Source organism: Zonotrichia leucophrys, chromosome 6 (assembly GCF_028769735.1).
Source record: "Zonotrichia leucophrys gambelii isolate GWCS_2022_RI chromosome 6, RI_Zleu_2.0, whole genome shotgun sequence".
Classification (NCBI taxonomy): Eukaryota; Metazoa; Chordata; class Aves; order Passeriformes; family Passerellidae; genus Zonotrichia; species Zonotrichia leucophrys.
This window is the reverse complement of record NC_088176.1, coordinates 16,339,451-16,355,517: the sequence shown is the minus strand read 5'-3', so window position 1 is coordinate 16,355,517 and position 16,067 is coordinate 16,339,451. Positions and strand designations below refer to the sequence as shown.

Genomic DNA, 16,067 nt, shown 5'->3' with positions numbered 1-16,067 from the left:
GTGTGCAGCAGACAGAACTAAACTGCATCTTGTCAGTGAGCATTCTAAGAAATCCTCTGTGCAGCTGGCCATGGAGGAGAAGCAGGGCTGCCCTCTGCCCACATCCCAGAGGATGAGGGGCCTTGGAAACCACCCCCACCTTTCTCTGCATTCTCAGTGCCTGTGAGGCCAGGCTGCAGCCTCAGCAGTGCATGGCTGGCCCACAGCAGACCCTTTATTACACAGCGAGTCCTTTGGGACTGATGGCAGCTCCATGGATTCCTGGGTATAACCCCCCACTGCCCCAGACAGCAGCACAGCTGCAGGAGGCAGCACAACCAGCCAAGTTTCAGGTGAAACCAAGCCAGAAAACATTAAGTGCTGCTGTGTAGATTCCCCCATCCACACGTCACATATGCTCTAGCTCAGCAGGTAAGTCTGGCCCTCAGATTAAGACATGTTCCTGCCAGACTTGCCCACAGCGCAGCAAGATCCTTGACTAAATCTGTCAAACCAAAATATTCCTGGTAAATTTAGTGAGATACAGTGTTTCTTAAAATGATACAACTTGCAAGGTGAATACTCTCATTTAGTGAAGGGGTTGGATTTCATTTCCAGGGTAGTGCCAGTTTCTGATCTGAGATGCCATACCACAGCCAGCTTTAGCAGATCCCATGGCACAGAACAAACTGGTTGTACTTTGTATCACAGCTAAGTTTGTTTTACAGAAACTGAGAAAATAGACAGATTGAGCTGACACAGTGAGAACCAGATGTATCAAAATAAAATTTATTCTTAAAATGGCTAGTTTACACATAACAGCAAAGGTTACATAAGGAAAAGTGCAATTAGTGGAGGAGGCTTATTTCACCTTAGTACTTAACATCTCGCTGCACTGCAAGTAGCTTCACACTCAGGCTATTATACTTCTTAGCCGTGGACAAAAATGTGATTTATTTTTTGATGTTAACACCATTTCTGTATAGCTAAAAAGTGTGCCAGCATTCACACCTGCTGAGCATGTACTGGACAATTTCTCACACAAGTCTTGCATGAAACCCAGATAACATTTAAAGTTTGACAGCTCAGAAGGCTAAATTATAAGCATACAGATACAAAATATATATTAGTTTACTAAACTCTAAAAACAAACTTATAAAAATGAGGTAAACCAGAACAGTTTTTTATGTGCAAGCCTATATTCAGTCTAGAAAAAACTAGTAACAACCCTGCTCTTTTAAAGAAATTAGCTCTCATAAAGTGCAGCTAATTCACTGTCTTCAATATGAAGGACCTTGCCTATGTTACTTGTGAAAAGTCATGGCTAACGTTGCAATTAGGAGCAAGATACTCAACCATCAGATGCTGTAAGATTAGATCTGGTGATGAGTGGAATCACCTAATGATACTACAGAGTAGGAAATTCAAAAATCACTTTCTTTTGTTGCCTAACCCTATTTTTATCATATTAGGGTGGCTTTAAAATTTTTTCAAAGGCACATTTTTCTTTTAACATTGAAAGGCAACCATTTGCCTGCTAAATAAGTAAGATGGTGAAGTCAAGGTTACATTTGTTATCAAATGCAAGGCTTCACAAAGACAGTAAGGACAGAGGAGACTTCTTAAAGCAGTGGTCACTTCTACTATTCACTTTGCATCATTTTCTTTAGTCTTCTTTCTATCCCATAGATCTTTCTCTGAGATTTAGAAAAACAGCTTTGGAAAGAAGTAATCAGAACATTGCACATCTCCAAGTTATGTAGCACATACTACCTCTTCCCCTTTTCCCACTTGTCCATTATCCTCTCCAAGTTTCTTAACATGTATTGAAGCCACAAATCTTTGCCATGCCCCCCTACCTGCCTTTGCTGCAAGCACACAGAGGGTCACAGCAAGCCTCTTGACAGCATCTACTGCACTCCTGATAGGTGCAGAAGGAGTTGTGATATTTTCCACCCCTGTGCACACACATACTCACACACAATTACCACAGCTTGCTGAGACACCCTTGCCTTCCATACACTTTGCAAGTCTCTCCCCTAGTGACCCAGGAGAGCTGACAGCAGGAAGAAAGCAGCATATACTTGAGATACAGGCAAGCTACTCCTATGGTATGTAACATACACATGAGTTGCACCTTGGGTTTTTTTTTTTTTTTCCAAGGATAAAGTTTGGCTAAGAACTTCAGGAGCTAATATGGTTTAACAAGTCCCACAGTCTAATGAACTTGGATTTTTTCAGACAGCAAACAAAACCTGCCAGGTGGCTTCACCATGCAGCATGTGAACCAGAAATCTAGCACTGTTCTGTTGCCAAATGGAAGGATTCTTCCCCAGCAGTCTGGATCACCAATATGGTGATGAATTTTCAATCTGACCCGAGCTCTGCCACTGGGGAAACAGGCCACTGGACAACCTTGGACTGCCCAGCTGATCAGCTTCTCTCTCTTGTCCTCTCCTTGAAGTCTGATGATCTACATAGCCTTCCTTGGCAGATGGTATCTGAACACCATTAGGCTTCCACTCTGAGTGTACAATTTTGTAATTCTGCCCCTCGTTATTGTCCCAGAAGGTATGTTCTCCACTTTGGTAAGAAATGCAAAACTCTATCTTCTCTTCAGGGGAAATGGCAGGAGGAAAATCAATGGCAAATGAGAAGGTATCATTTTCAGAATCACTGTAAACATTGTTCATGTACACACACTCAACATCTTTGTAGGTCTTCCACGTGTCGAAAGTAATACGAACCTGAACCTTTTTTTCAAAGCTGACATTTTTTACTTTTACAGTGCCTGATAGGACCTTCTCTTGCAGGGTGCAGGTCTCCAGGCAGACCAGGTTCGTTTGCAGACGGTTCCTGAAGTCCAGGTAGTCAGCTGAGGGCTGAGGGAAACCCAGAATCAAGTTTTTCTCCTCATGGAGTTTTAGGTCAGATGTTATGTCCTTAATGCCTAAGAGGTCAAACGGCAGATCCCACACGGGGGGCTCCTGGAACTCGGAGAAGGTGTGGATCACTGTCAGGGACAGCCCCTTGGAGTCGGCAAACACAACGCGCTTCTTGGCTCGGGCTGCCGAGGGGCTCCAGTCGCTCTTCTGAGCTTCTGAGTCACACTTCACATGAAGGCACGGCCTGAGAGGTTTGATTCTGTTCACAAAGCTGTTTCTTTGGCAGTCCTCGAGGGGACTGAGAAAGCTCTTCAGTGGTGGAGAATGGGCTATGCAAATTCGCACGGCCATATCCACAGGCATGCTGGAGCTGGGCAAGGGTCTCGGGTCCAAGATCTGTATCATTCTGAATGGAGAAGAAACACAGGATGTCATCATTTATTACATCAGATAAGAAGCTTCTCAAGAATGGTGTTTACTTCATCATTCTCTTAATTATTCATGGCCTCATCTCTGCACAGTTTTAGACAATGCAGCCTAAATCAAAATTGACAGTCCTACCTACAGAACCAGGGTGAAACTAGTCAGTCATTTCTTGCCATTCTAAACTTCTTCAATTCAAATCTACTGTCCTTTCTTTATCCAAACCTCTGAAAAAACAGATTTTAGTGAAAGCTAATTGAACATATTTTCTTGAAAATACAGAAAAGAACATTCTAGTAGTGAGTAAAACAGATCCAGTTAGAGTAGAAGTGCTCATCCACTTGAACTTCCCTCTTGGAGGCCCCAAGTGAGGTCTTAAAATTCCAACAAGCCGGATCAGCTGCTTCATCTCTGAGCACAGACAGCACTATATTAAGCAAGTTGCCTATCCCATCAGAGCATCAGATGGGATTCTACATATCTTTATGCAGAACCATCATTCTGTGGCTCTGAACAACTGTCAGTTGATCTTTTTAGGAACTTGTTAAAAATACTAAAGCACCTTTAGAAATATTTTTGAGCTGTGAACCCAGGTCTAAGTAATAGGGCTCTTTGCACTGTTAATGTCAACTGCTGAGTGAAGCAGGGGAAAAAAGAGAAGGAGAAGAGAAGGACATACTATTTTTTCACCTCATTAGGCTTCAAGAATTGACTTTAAAACAACTTTTGATAATCCCTAAAGACTATGCTGAAAGTCTACTGCAAGGATTCAATAAGAATACTACAGGTTTTTTTGTAAAGAGTTACAGATGATGGATAGCAAAATTACTGTGCAAGGCCATGGCCCATACAATGCCAGATAGCTTGAATATTTCTAAAAAGGGGCTTCAACCATAGAACAGCCCTGCTGAGATGGATGCAGTCCTTGCAGGAAATGCAGAGTTTTGTTGAGTCACAGAAAGGCATTTGCTTTGTCACTTAAATAAATGGCTTTCTGCTTCCCAGGGTTCTCACTGGTATTTCAGAGCCCTGCCAAAACTAAAGCAGAAGCTGCACTGGTCTCTTCTTGCTTTTTTTAATTGTGGAGTATTTACCATAATAAGCAGTAGGAGGAAAGTACTCGAATCAAATTGATCAACTTTTGCTTTGCTTTATTAGGAATAGAACTCAGGCTTCAGAAATACTCTCTCTGCAACTTTGGTGACCCGAGCTTTTGCAGCGTCAGGGAAAAGGAAAAAAAAAAGGAAACAGAAAAGGAAAAAAGCCCACGCAACACGGAAATAGCAAACAAGCGCCAAGCATGCAAACCCCACGCCACCGCCAGAGCAGCTGCCGGGTGCTGGAGGGGCAGCGGGCGCTCGGGCAGCAGCGGGGGCAGCGCCCGGCGGGAGCCGCGGAGCGCAGCGGGACCCGGGCACCGCCGGCACCGCCGGACGGGCAGCGGGACCCGGGCCCCGCCGGACGGGCAGCGGGGCCGGGCGGCGCTTACCTGGTGCGCTGAGTGCTGGGGCCGCCACCGCCGCTCGGGGCCGCGCCCGCCGCTCCGCCGCCTTTATGGGGCCGGGCGCGGCCCGCGGCCAAGGGGCGGCCCCGGCCGGGCCGTGAGGGGGGCGCGGCCGCCGCCGCCGGCCGGGGCTGCCGCGTGCCCGGGGGCTGCCGGCCGGACGCGCCCCCGGTGCCCTGCCCGTGCCCGGAGCTGCCCCCGCTCCCTCGTGCTCCGGGAAGGGCGGCAGCAGCTGCGGGCACGCAGGGCGGGCAGGGCTGGTGCAGCACGCGGCTGTGCAGCGGGCACGGAGCGGACGGGACCCTCTGTACCCTGCGGCGGGGCGAACACGTGCCCGGGGGCGCTGCTCGGGGCGCTGCTCAACGACCTTGCCCTGTGGCACTGAACCCGTGTTTAGTTAAGTTATAGACTTCTCTGCTCCGTTGGAAAGGAGCTGAGACTCTGAGGTGTAAGGTAATGTACCCAGGGCCAGAAATCCATCATCCTGGAATCTTAACTGCCTTTGTCGTCAGTGAAAAAGCACTTTTGAACTTTTAGTGTGAATGGCACCGATAGCTTTTCACAGCCCACACCTGGTGATCTGTGTGCTATCTGAGGATGACAGGCCTTGCGACAGGTCCCGCATTTTATCTACTGCCTTTTTCCAGAGGAAAGGGACAAAAACCACTGGAAGGCAGCCCCCGCAGCAATAGCCATAGCAATACTGTGGCACTGCTGGTGTCCTGCCTTCCAGAGGCCCCATGGCAAAAAGCCCATGCAGAGACTGTGGACAGCCAACCTTCTGCAGGCTGAGTAATCCTACTAGAGAAGGTTCATCGCTGAGTTACTGCTCTTCAAAGACCATGTCCTGGTTGCTAACTTTCTCCCTGAGTCTTCTGTGGATCAACAATTCCACTTTTTGCTGCCCAGCTGCTCTTTCCCAAGGGTAGTAGATGACTTGCCGTCAACCTACAAGATATGATAGGGAGTCTGTGAATTGAGATTTTTCTGAGTTCACAGCTTTTACCAGCAGATGAGACCACATACATCTGTATGAACAGCAGGAAGTCCTGTGTTCTATGTGAATCAAAGGGGGCTTACAGTGATGAACAAACAGTAAAGGATTTTTCTGTTCTTGATTTGTGAGCAAAAGAAATTAAAAGCTCTACTGCTTATGCGTGAGGAGTTATTAGAAGATAGGGTGTGAGCATACCAGATGATGACAAGGACACTTCCACCTTGGATTCAAGCTACATATAAGCAGAGGGAGCAAACAGGAAAGGCTAGAGGCTTCTGCTGACAGATGCATAGCACATGGATCAGTGTCTGCCTCTGCACAAATAATGAGAGTATTCATAAGACAGTAATACTTCAGTTTCTTAGTTCTGCCCCTTGGTGACTGAAGTTCCTGCCTTTCGTGACAGTACATGACATTAAGTGTCACCCAGACGAAGCCTGAAGCAGTAACTGGCAATGCAGACAAGGCTTTGGAAGGTCCCGCTCCGTTCCCTGGAGCCACTTACTCAGGACAACCTTCCCTGGTCCTCCACTTCTCAGCTTGCATCTCTGCTGCTCACATTGCTCTTCCTCTCATTTCCCTTCTCTTATCTTTTGGTGGCTGCTGGCTCCCTATCAAAGGCAGATGATATTTTCTCGTTGTTTGTCTACAGAAAGTGATAGAAAACAGCATCTGTGTTTTGGAAGCCTAGCTAGTAGCCTTACTAGTAGCAAATGTATTTTTCTTTTGGAGGAGCTACAAAGACTTTCAGCCCCAGCCCCCCACCTGCAGTAAGCCAGGCCAAGCATAGCCATAAGGGTATAAGGGAGGACTGGACACATGGCTGGCAATTACCAAATCTTTTCTATTTACCATTATAAAAATGAGTAAATAACCCTGGAGTTTGTTTGCCTGTGCTACTTGAATCTTTGTCCATGGATCTTCCCCCACACACAGCTTAGCTGGGCTGCTGTGTTATCAGGGATCACGTGCAGCAGCTGGGGCTGCTCTATGCCACTATCTGCAGACACTAAATAAGAACTGCTTGATTCCTGTAAAAAAGGAGTTGCCTCAAGGCTTTCCCACACATATTTCTGTTGCTATGTAGTAGCTCATTGCCCTGTTGGTGCTATAAAATATTTTGCTCTTACTGTGTAAAATACCTGTTTTGCCCAAATTGGAAAACATGTTGAAAGATTGTTTAAAGTGATAATGTTTAGCAAAAAGCCAGTAGTGAGATCCAGAGCCTTTCACAGGCAGATCATTGCCCAAGTCAGTAAATACAGACTGGATACGGTAACTTTGTGCCCAATTGGTAATCTGGAGCACATTCATGGCCGTGGACTTGTGTCCCAGTTCCTGGTTGCCAATACAAGCAGAGAGCATTGTGCAGAGCCAGGGTAACTCTTTCCTCACCCAGGGAGGCGTCCCTGCATTGAGGCAAACTGACAGGGTTATCTGAGTTAGCACACCAGTTTGTCCTGTCAGTGATGGTTCCCTAGCTGTGCTTTTTATAGAGGACTCAGGTTTCCAGATACTTTGGTTTGGCATTTTAAAATGTAGATCTGTCTGTCTGTCTTACCTTTCAAATAGTGCTGCTAAAATGGGAGCACTGGAGGAAAAAAACCTACTGTCTTAGTGTGCATTTGACAGCACTCAGCGGCATATCAGCTTTTCTGACATTTGTAGGAGCACAATGGCAGAAATATGTAACTGGAAAAAGCACAGCTGATTATCAAGTCAAACCCCATGACAGGGGGTTGTACGTTCAACCACTTTTGTAAGAAGGAAACCCAAATCGATCACCCAGACTAGTTCTCTGTCTTTTCCTGAAAAAGTGGCACATTAGATCTAATAAGTTAATTGCAACACATTAGCTATCAAAAACACAATTTTATCATAGCTACCACAGTTTCACTAAACATTAAATGTATGTTTTTAAAAACACTTTGCAGCCTAGATGGTCCAGATGCAATGGAAGGCACAGGCTCGCTTTCAAGGAGTTCATTGAGGTTGCTCAGTGACAAACTGGCAATTGGGTTCACGCTGTTCTGTTCAAAGACAAATATATGGTATTAGCTCCACAGTGAACGCTTTTATATGCAGATGGTCCTCCGGGTCTTGCCATTCTTCACCTCACCTGAACTACCCACGACCTTTCAATCAGCAGTTCTAGGAACAGATAATGAGTGATTGTGCCTTCCTGTCAGCTATCACACTGCAATGGGCTGCTCTGGTAATCTCTTTGCTGGCTCTTGTCATTTTATGAGAATGAAAGAATTGCTTTTTTTCAGCCTCTGTTCTGAGACTGAGTAATTAAGCAAGGATTTTGTGTTTACTCTGATGTTATTACTTTCAGGTCGCTCTGCTTCTTTGCTATCCTCCCCCACAACTTCAGGAGGGAAGAAAGGAAATACATTGCAGTGGAGGATATAGAAAGAGTAGAGGAGCTATTAGCATTTAATTAAAGCCTTTTGAAGCAAAGATAGGCAAATATTTCCTCAGAGCAAAGTAAAGTCATGACGGCATTTATAGGTAAAAAAGTCCAGAGAGAAAAACATATGTCCATTTCACTTGCATAGTATCTCTTGAGAAATCCCTGCTGTTTGCAAGGGAGAACAATGCTAGCTTAATGCAGTTACAGTATGCAATTGAGCAGGGGAGCTTTTGATTTGGTTTTGGGCTTGAAGCTAAAACAAATTGCTAGGCCAGTGGCACTATACTGGGGTCATTAGAAAACAGAGTATGTCCACCTTATTGGCTGGCACGTTCCTGCAGCATCGCACAACACCTGTGAAAGACACAGAGCTTTAATGCCTTTAAAGAATACCTGTGGTAATAGACAGGGACAATTCTGTCACACAAGGTTAACAGCAGCATTTTTTCCCTTGGTTTGAGCTCTTCTGTTCAATATTTGTTCTCTGCTACTAAGACCAATCTTTGTAAAGTGTATTATCTATGAAGTTGGGTTTCAGTTTTCTATGAATATGACTATGAGGCAAATAGTGATTTTTCAGATACATAGCAAGTTACTTGAGCCTGTAAGACTTTGAAAATTTAAAATTACTTTTAATGGTTTGTCTGATGAAATACAGTAGGCAGAAGTTTTATTACATCTTAATAGAAGGCTATATTCTTTACTTGCTTCTCAGAATCCTTTGGTGAACTTTGAAAATTACTAATGGTTGCAAATATATACCAAGGAAACTAGTCCTGGGAAACTCTGTTATTGTTGTAGGAATTTCTTCAGCACTGGTACAGTCCATACAAGGAAGAAACAAATTTTTGATATTTTTAGAATTTTTATTAGCCCATTTCTCATGATTGGTGGGAGGGCATGGTGTCAACCAGATCCAACATGCTACAGCTGTTGGGAAGCACTCACTGAAATACCTGTAAATTGTACTTTAAGTAAGAAAGTGTAAGTAATTACCTTGTAATCACTTGCTAATAGGCAAATCAGAGAAAGTCTGGGAAAAAAAATTGCACTGCCTCACTGCAATACTGCCACAACCATTCCCTAGAGAGCAGGGTAAGCAACGTGCAGCCAAATGCACATGCAAAGATGGATGGGGTTTTTGTTTTCTTACAGCAACAGGACATGGGTCTAATTCTTTGGGCATTCATAGGGGTTCTAGGTCTCATTCTATTTCAGTCAATAGTGCAAGTTCTTGGCACTCCTGGAAATCTCTAAGGTTAAATTTAAAGACATTTAAATTCCTTGTAACTGAAAACTTTGGACTGAATTAAAAACTAGAAATTTATTTTAAATGTCTAATCTTGTTAAAGCTGATTAATGATAAATTAATCAATTGTAGATGAGTCATCACTTTGAAAATGTATAGTGGCAGAGAAGTCCATTGCTTTCTGAAAAAAAGTGACATATGAAAACAAGAAAACATGTCTCAGGCTGCTCAAATGTTTAATGTCATGTGATTATATCAAATTCAGGATATTTTCAGCAAAATTCCTTAAGCTGATTTTATGCAAAATGCAGTCTTTTAGAAGTTTTTGCTAGTATGTCATAAGATGAAATAAAGCCAATGCCACATTATTTATTAATTGCTGTGATGTAGAGTGAAAAAGGAAAGAAAACCAAAAGAAGGAAGAGCATAAATGTAGGTATTCATTCATGGAATAACCTGAACTTTCCATGAAGCATCTTACAAGAGTGCAGAAAACAAAACATGTACGTATATTTTATACATGAGTAGAAATCTGGCTTATAAGTGCAGACCAGATTCACTTTTGAGAATGCACAAGCTGTCCTAGATGTCTAAAATAAATGCAAGATTTCAATACCACAACATTCTTTTTCTCCATTTTTTATGTTTTTTTTTTTTTAACCACACACCTAAGATGGTTGAACCTTGATAACCTGTGGCCAAACATTTTATAAATATAAATCATGTTGCTGTGTATAGATAATCAGTGTCTATTCTCTCTTTTTTTTCTCCTAGGCCCAGATAAGGAATTACTTCTGCTGATGAATAGTCTTTTCCAAAGAAAACAGTAAGTGAAATGCTGCTTTGTGCAATTTGGTTTATGCTTAATGTTGTGTGAAGAAGCAAATGTTGGTTCAGCAGACGCTTCCATCAGCTATGTGGGCAGTGTTCTTGTTCTTTGCAATCTCTCAAGGAAAAATGTGATTTTTTTATGTACATGTGTACAATTCTCTGCAGACTTGCAGGAGCTATGTCATTATTCAATATGATTACCATTCCCATAAAATTTATGTTGACTAAAACCTTTATCCTAAATAAGCCTTGCTATATCTGACAGCAGCCCAACTGAGAGCTACAAGATGTTCACACAGAGTGTTTAGAAGCCCTTGAAGGGTCTGAGTAACACTCCTTCTCTCGTTCTGCCACCCAAGAGACATGATCCATTTCTCTACTTTAGGTTTTCTTACAGTTTTCTTACAAGGTCCTTCTTGTCATGTGTATCACAAGGGAAGAATGGGGCTTGGAAATCAGTACAGTGAAATTCTGTGCCAAGTTTTTCTTGGATTTTCTGCGCAGGGAAAAAACTCCCCTATGGCATACTAAGAGATGAATGAATGAATCTTTTCTCTTCTAGATTTAGTTTAATTTCTAACCACTTCAGACTGAAAATTTGAGTTTCCCAGGATCTGACCTAGTTATGCCTCTTAGGGCGCAGCATACATATGTATATGAATCTATATTTCCCCAGTTTCATGGGGGTCAAATTTCATGCAGACATTCACTTCATTTTTAGATTTGCTGGAAAGAATGAAGCTCTTCAATCCAAGTGCTGTAACATCATCAGTCCTCTTTCATCCTGCAGTGGAAGGGGAACTAGTTATGGTCCTGAGCATAGAAATATTGTGGCCTAAATAACATATTTGCAATAAATTGGTTTCTTTGGGTTATTCTTAGATGCTGCTTCCCAGAACACAGATGGTTTACTGTCAAAATGTGCTGCTCCATATATGCAATAATGCTTACAGTAAGTTTTGCAAGATTTAAAATGGCTTTAATCAGTGAGAATAATCTTGCATGCTTCTCTGGAGAATTGCAATCACAAGAATAGTGGAGGTTGCAAGAGGCCTTTTGAGGTCACATAATCCAGTCTCCTCCTCAAAGCAGGAATAGCTTCAAAGTTAGATCTGGCTGCTCAGATTGCTCCTCCAGCTGAGCTTTTAACGACTTCAAGGATGCAGCCTCTCTAGACAACCTGTGCCAGTGCTAACAACTCAATTATTTTTTTCTGTTTATCTGTCTGGAATTTCTTTTCTGCAACATGTGACTGCTCCCTCTTTTCCTTTTGCTGTGCTTCTCAAGGGAAAGTCTGGCTCCATCTTCTCTTGATTTCCTCTCAGTACTGGGAGGCTGCAGTCTGACCCACTCTAACTTAGCTCTTCTTTTGCAAGTTAAGCAAAGTCAGCTCCCTCAGTCTCACCTTCTGCAGCACATTCCAGGCCACTAACCATGCTGGTGACCTTCCACTGCTCTTAGTGCAAGCCTAATGCTCAAATACAAACCTAACCCCCCACATCCTTCCTGGCTAGCTCTTTTATCCACGTTGGCACTGGGATGGACTTGGTTCATTGAGCAAAACACAGCTCATGCCCTAACTTCATCCACCCTTCACTCTGCTGCAAAGGCATGGATCTCCCCTTGGTGGCACTGGCATGCACTTCCTAGCCACAATGTGCACTTTAAGGGTATGAGGATTGAGGGCTTTCATCTGAAGAGAAATCATTGAGTGCCTTGGGGGAAAAGGAATTCTGGTTTTATTCCCAGACTAGGTGAAAACAAAAAGCTTGTCTTAACCCAGAGGTAGTTAGAAATTTTTCTTTTTAATGAAGTTCTGATGTTTAAAGAAATAAATATCCAAATAAATATCCAGAGTGCTTCTTGGAAACATAACATTTAAAAAACAAAGCTCAACAAAGACAACCTTTCTCTTTGCCTTTGGCAAAGATTTCTATCAAGGATCCCTTCGTGGAGAATGAGATGGGACACAAAATAACACATGGCATTGGTGGCATGGCATTCATGTCCTTCTCCTAGGTTAGGACAACCTATCCTGAAGTACTTGATCCTTTTTTATACACCCATATATTTCTCTGCAGTATATTTATGCATGCAAAGATGCATAGCTCTAACAGGAGAGGCTCAGAGAGATGGAGTCCAGCCAAAGCAGTTTTCAGCCTATTCATAGGACAGGAGCTGGCTGTCACCAAGCCAGGGCCTGGCCATATCAACTGGCTATTATGGGAGAGGAAGTTGTGCTTCTGTCCTTTGGGAGCAAGTGGGGGAATGGAGGGAAGTAAAATATTTACACAATAAATCTTTTTCCATCCCATTTAAATTACAACTTTTTTCATTTCTCTCTACCCCAAAAGAAAAAGAAGTTGCTCCCTTGGTAGCTTTTTTTCTCAGGGCAGTAATAAAGACAGTGAGCATGAAAGAAAATAAACTGTAGTTCTGTATAAACAGATAGCACAGAAATTATGCATTGATTTTATTACTGCTGTCATATATTACACATTTGGCTTCTCAAAAAAATAGCCATATTCATAATTTATACAGTCTGTGTTTGAATACCCCACAAAGAAGGTATTTAAGGAGAAACTTCTCTGCTAGTCATAGCACAACAATGTTGAAAGCAGGATGGGGTGTTGGTCATTGGAATGTCTCTGTTTTAGAAATTACACCCTATTATCAGGGCTGCTAGTTTCAAAATCAGGTTACACATGCCCTGCAGGTATAATACCAGAAAATAAAACAGAATACCCAGCCCTTTTATGTAACACAGTGTAAGTACAGATAGAGGAAGAGAAGTGATGATTCATTATCTGTTCATCCAAAAACCAAGAATGCTGATTCACATACTACTCCTAAAGCTTCACAAGTCTAAACGTATTCTTGACTATTGTCAAATCACCTTTCTAGATGCTGTGCAAAGGAGATGGGCTATGCTTTCTGTCACTCATCTTGTTCTAAATCAAAAGGTTTCGATCAGCCTTAGAGTCAGTTGCATTTAATGTCTCTTCTGGTATATCCTACTTCTATCATCCCTTGTTATAAGTTTTGCAAGTGATATAGTACTTGTATAGTACTTGTTTTGTCCTCTATGTTTTCAAACAGCATATGGAACTTTAAAAACACATAATATAGTTGATAGTACACTACAGCTTTTTATTCCAGGCTTATGTTTGTGCTCTGTTTCATATGATAGCCATATACAAAAATAAAGGCAAATTAATCCTTCTTGCAGGAAAAAGTCATTCTGTTCAAGACAGGGAGCTTCCTGGACTCTGACATTTATGGTTTTTACTTTTAAATCAGTTTGCTGAAGCTAGCAAAATGTTCTTTCTACCATTTTTATCAAAAGAAGACACTCATCTCTATTTTGTTTAAACTGTATAAACTATGACAGCTGGATGCAAAGCTGATGAAAAACAGCTGTTCCTAAAGAAACTGCATGAGACCTACTCCAGTGTAAGCACATCAGACTGATGTGAAGTATGAATAACATCTACCATGTAAATATAAAAAGTCCCTGCCCTGATTCTCTGGTTAATGATACCTTCTCAGCGAAGTCAACAGAGATACAGTCTCTTGCTTTCGTGGGTCTTTGAGGTCCTCTGTTCTCAGGATCATTTCTATTCTTTATCCACATGAATTTGAAAGAGTAATTATACTCCTGAAGATCTTTCCCTGAGCAATGTTACCACACACAGTGTGTAACCCTTACAATGCAGCTAATAACAAGGGTGGGAACCCCCACCTGAAACTCCTGCCAGGCTGTTCTTGATGGGGCAAGATGGTGCTTAGAAACACATTCAGTGGGGTGTGTTCCAAGCTCAGGGACAATTACACTTTCACTGTGCATCATTCCCACAGCCACAGTAGTTTGCAGAAATTTAACAGAGCATGGGGTTCCTTTGAATCTGTGGGTTTCTGTACTTCAGTATGCTATAAGCAGATCAAATGGCAAAAACCAACTCAAATCTGCTGTAATGCTGAAAAGAAATGCCATGAAAAGCTTAGTTTTATGAAGTGTTGCCTAACATTTGTTTCATCTGTCTATATTGTCTGTTTGTGGGAGAAGGAATGGTTCAGCAGACCAGCTGAGCACACCTTCTTTCCCTGCAGATTCATACTGGTGTAAGTTTAACACTGGAACGATGATGTTTCCATGCCTTATCAAAAGAGTTAGATAGTCAAAGATTTGAATTAGAGCAAGAATTTATAGCAGGAAGGAAACATGACTTACAGACAAACCAGACACTCCAACAACCTGTAGCCAAAGTAGCATAGAACTCTGAGGTACTGCTATGTCACACAATATTTTAACTACTACCAACGTGTATCGTGGCTCCGCTGTTGACATATAGTATCAAATCTAATTCCTTCCAAATCTAATTCCACTGTTCTTCCTTTCTAAGTCTTTTGAGTAGATGAGTTCAATTACCCACTGAGACTTCACTCCTGCAGATAACTGACTACTCAACCACCTTAAATTTGCTGTTGGTAGCCAGGCTCAGAGGGCTGATGATAGGATGGCTGATGCAAAAAGCATGTGCATGGATTTAGAGTGGGTGAGAGAGATAAAAGCATACATCCTGAGAAAATGCTTAGCTTGCTTGCTCTTTTTTAATCTGAAAAACAGGGCACTGATTTCCTGCCAGGGGACACTTTTGAATAGAAATATCTGGAATTGCCTACTAAATTTGGTTTAACTTGGAGTAGGCGGCAGAGAGCAGGAGGAAGTCATGATGGAAAAAAATGGATGTCAGCCTAGGAAAAAATTGGGCTAGAGGCTCTGTATCTAGAGGCTTTCTTCTGTCTCTAAGTAGATGCTATGACAGAGCCCTATTTTTATGGGGTCATGCATTATCTTCAAAGGGGACCCAGAAGGGAGTGCTGCCAGTTCATGTCAGTCCTTCTCTTCCATCACAAATGTCATAATTTAAATGCAATATGTGCCAAGAAAGACCCAAGCAAAAATAATTTAGATACATTGTCTAAACATGAAGGGAAATTTTAAGCTTTCATAAATTCTATATTCTCACTGCAGGTAAGTGTTTTGTAGGCACATTTGAGTTTATCTAAGCATCATTACTCTGACAGAAATTCAGTCTTGGATGTTGCTTTAAAAAAAAAAAAAAAACACCAAAATCTTTTAGTGCTAACAACAAGGTCTCCAATTCAGGGCTGGCCACTGCCCTCCCTTTGCTCTGTTTCCTTCACCTTGCACCTCAATTGATGCAGCACAAAATTAAGAAAAGGTGACAGCTAAAATGACACGTGACCTTTTCAGAAGAAGCACGTTTTCCTGACACCCAGTTTCTCCTCCTACCTCTTTTTTTTCATCCCTGCAGTTAGAGGAGCTGTGCTAGTCACGAGTGTCTATCTGTGTGCCAGTCCTGGGGCTGGGCTCACATATCTGCACAACAAACTCTCCACAGTGGAAAATTCATCCCTGGACTGGGGCAAAGCAAGTTACTGGAGGGAATGTAACAGGGACTCAGTGTGTCATTCTTGCCCAGAGGACTCAAGGGGAAGGGATCAGATTCATCCTTGCCTCCTCCCACTTGTAGCTGACAGAAAACAGTCAAGAATTGATTCAATGAATCTTTCTAAGAAATTTGGTGTCATGTCAGGTGTTTGCTGAAGACAGAGCAGGGCTTGAGATGAACTCCTTTGTCCTGAAAAATGGCTGAGAGCAGTCTTGTTCTCAGTTGCAGCAGAGGCAGCTTCCAAGGTGCACAGCCTGTGAGCTCCAAGTGATCCCTCACAGAACCAGTGAATTAGTCTAACCATAT

The 16,067-nt window shown here is 42.5% G+C and overlaps 1 protein-coding gene across 2 annotated transcripts; it reads right to left on the bottom strand.

Annotated features, from left to right (window-relative positions):
* Nucleotides 1–754: 754 nt before the first annotated feature.
* PPP1R3C (protein phosphatase 1 regulatory subunit 3C) lies at nt 755–4,851 on the bottom strand. 2 transcript variants are annotated; one of them, XM_064717192.1, is made up of 2 exons: nt 4,777–4,851; nt 755–3,270 (listed from the first exon to the last, which is right to left on the bottom strand). In XM_064717192.1, exon 2 carries the CDS (start codon nt 3,267–3,269, stop codon nt 2,325–2,327), a length of 945 nt encoding a protein of 314 aa, XP_064573262.1. In that variant the 5' UTR covers nt 3,270; nt 4,777–4,851; the 3' UTR covers nt 755–2,324. The 2 variants fall into 2 exon arrangements, with proteins under 2 accessions (XP_064573262.1, XP_064573264.1); XM_064717194.1 differs by lacking the exon at nt 4,777–4,851 and adding an exon at nt 3,426–3,561.
* Nucleotides 4,852–16,067: the final 11,216 nt, after the last annotated feature.

Coding starts and splice junctions, on each gene's coding strand:
- PPP1R3C (XM_064717192.1), bottom strand. CDS start 3,269: ATGATACAGATCTTGGACCCGAGACCCTTGCCCAGCTCCAGCATGCCT.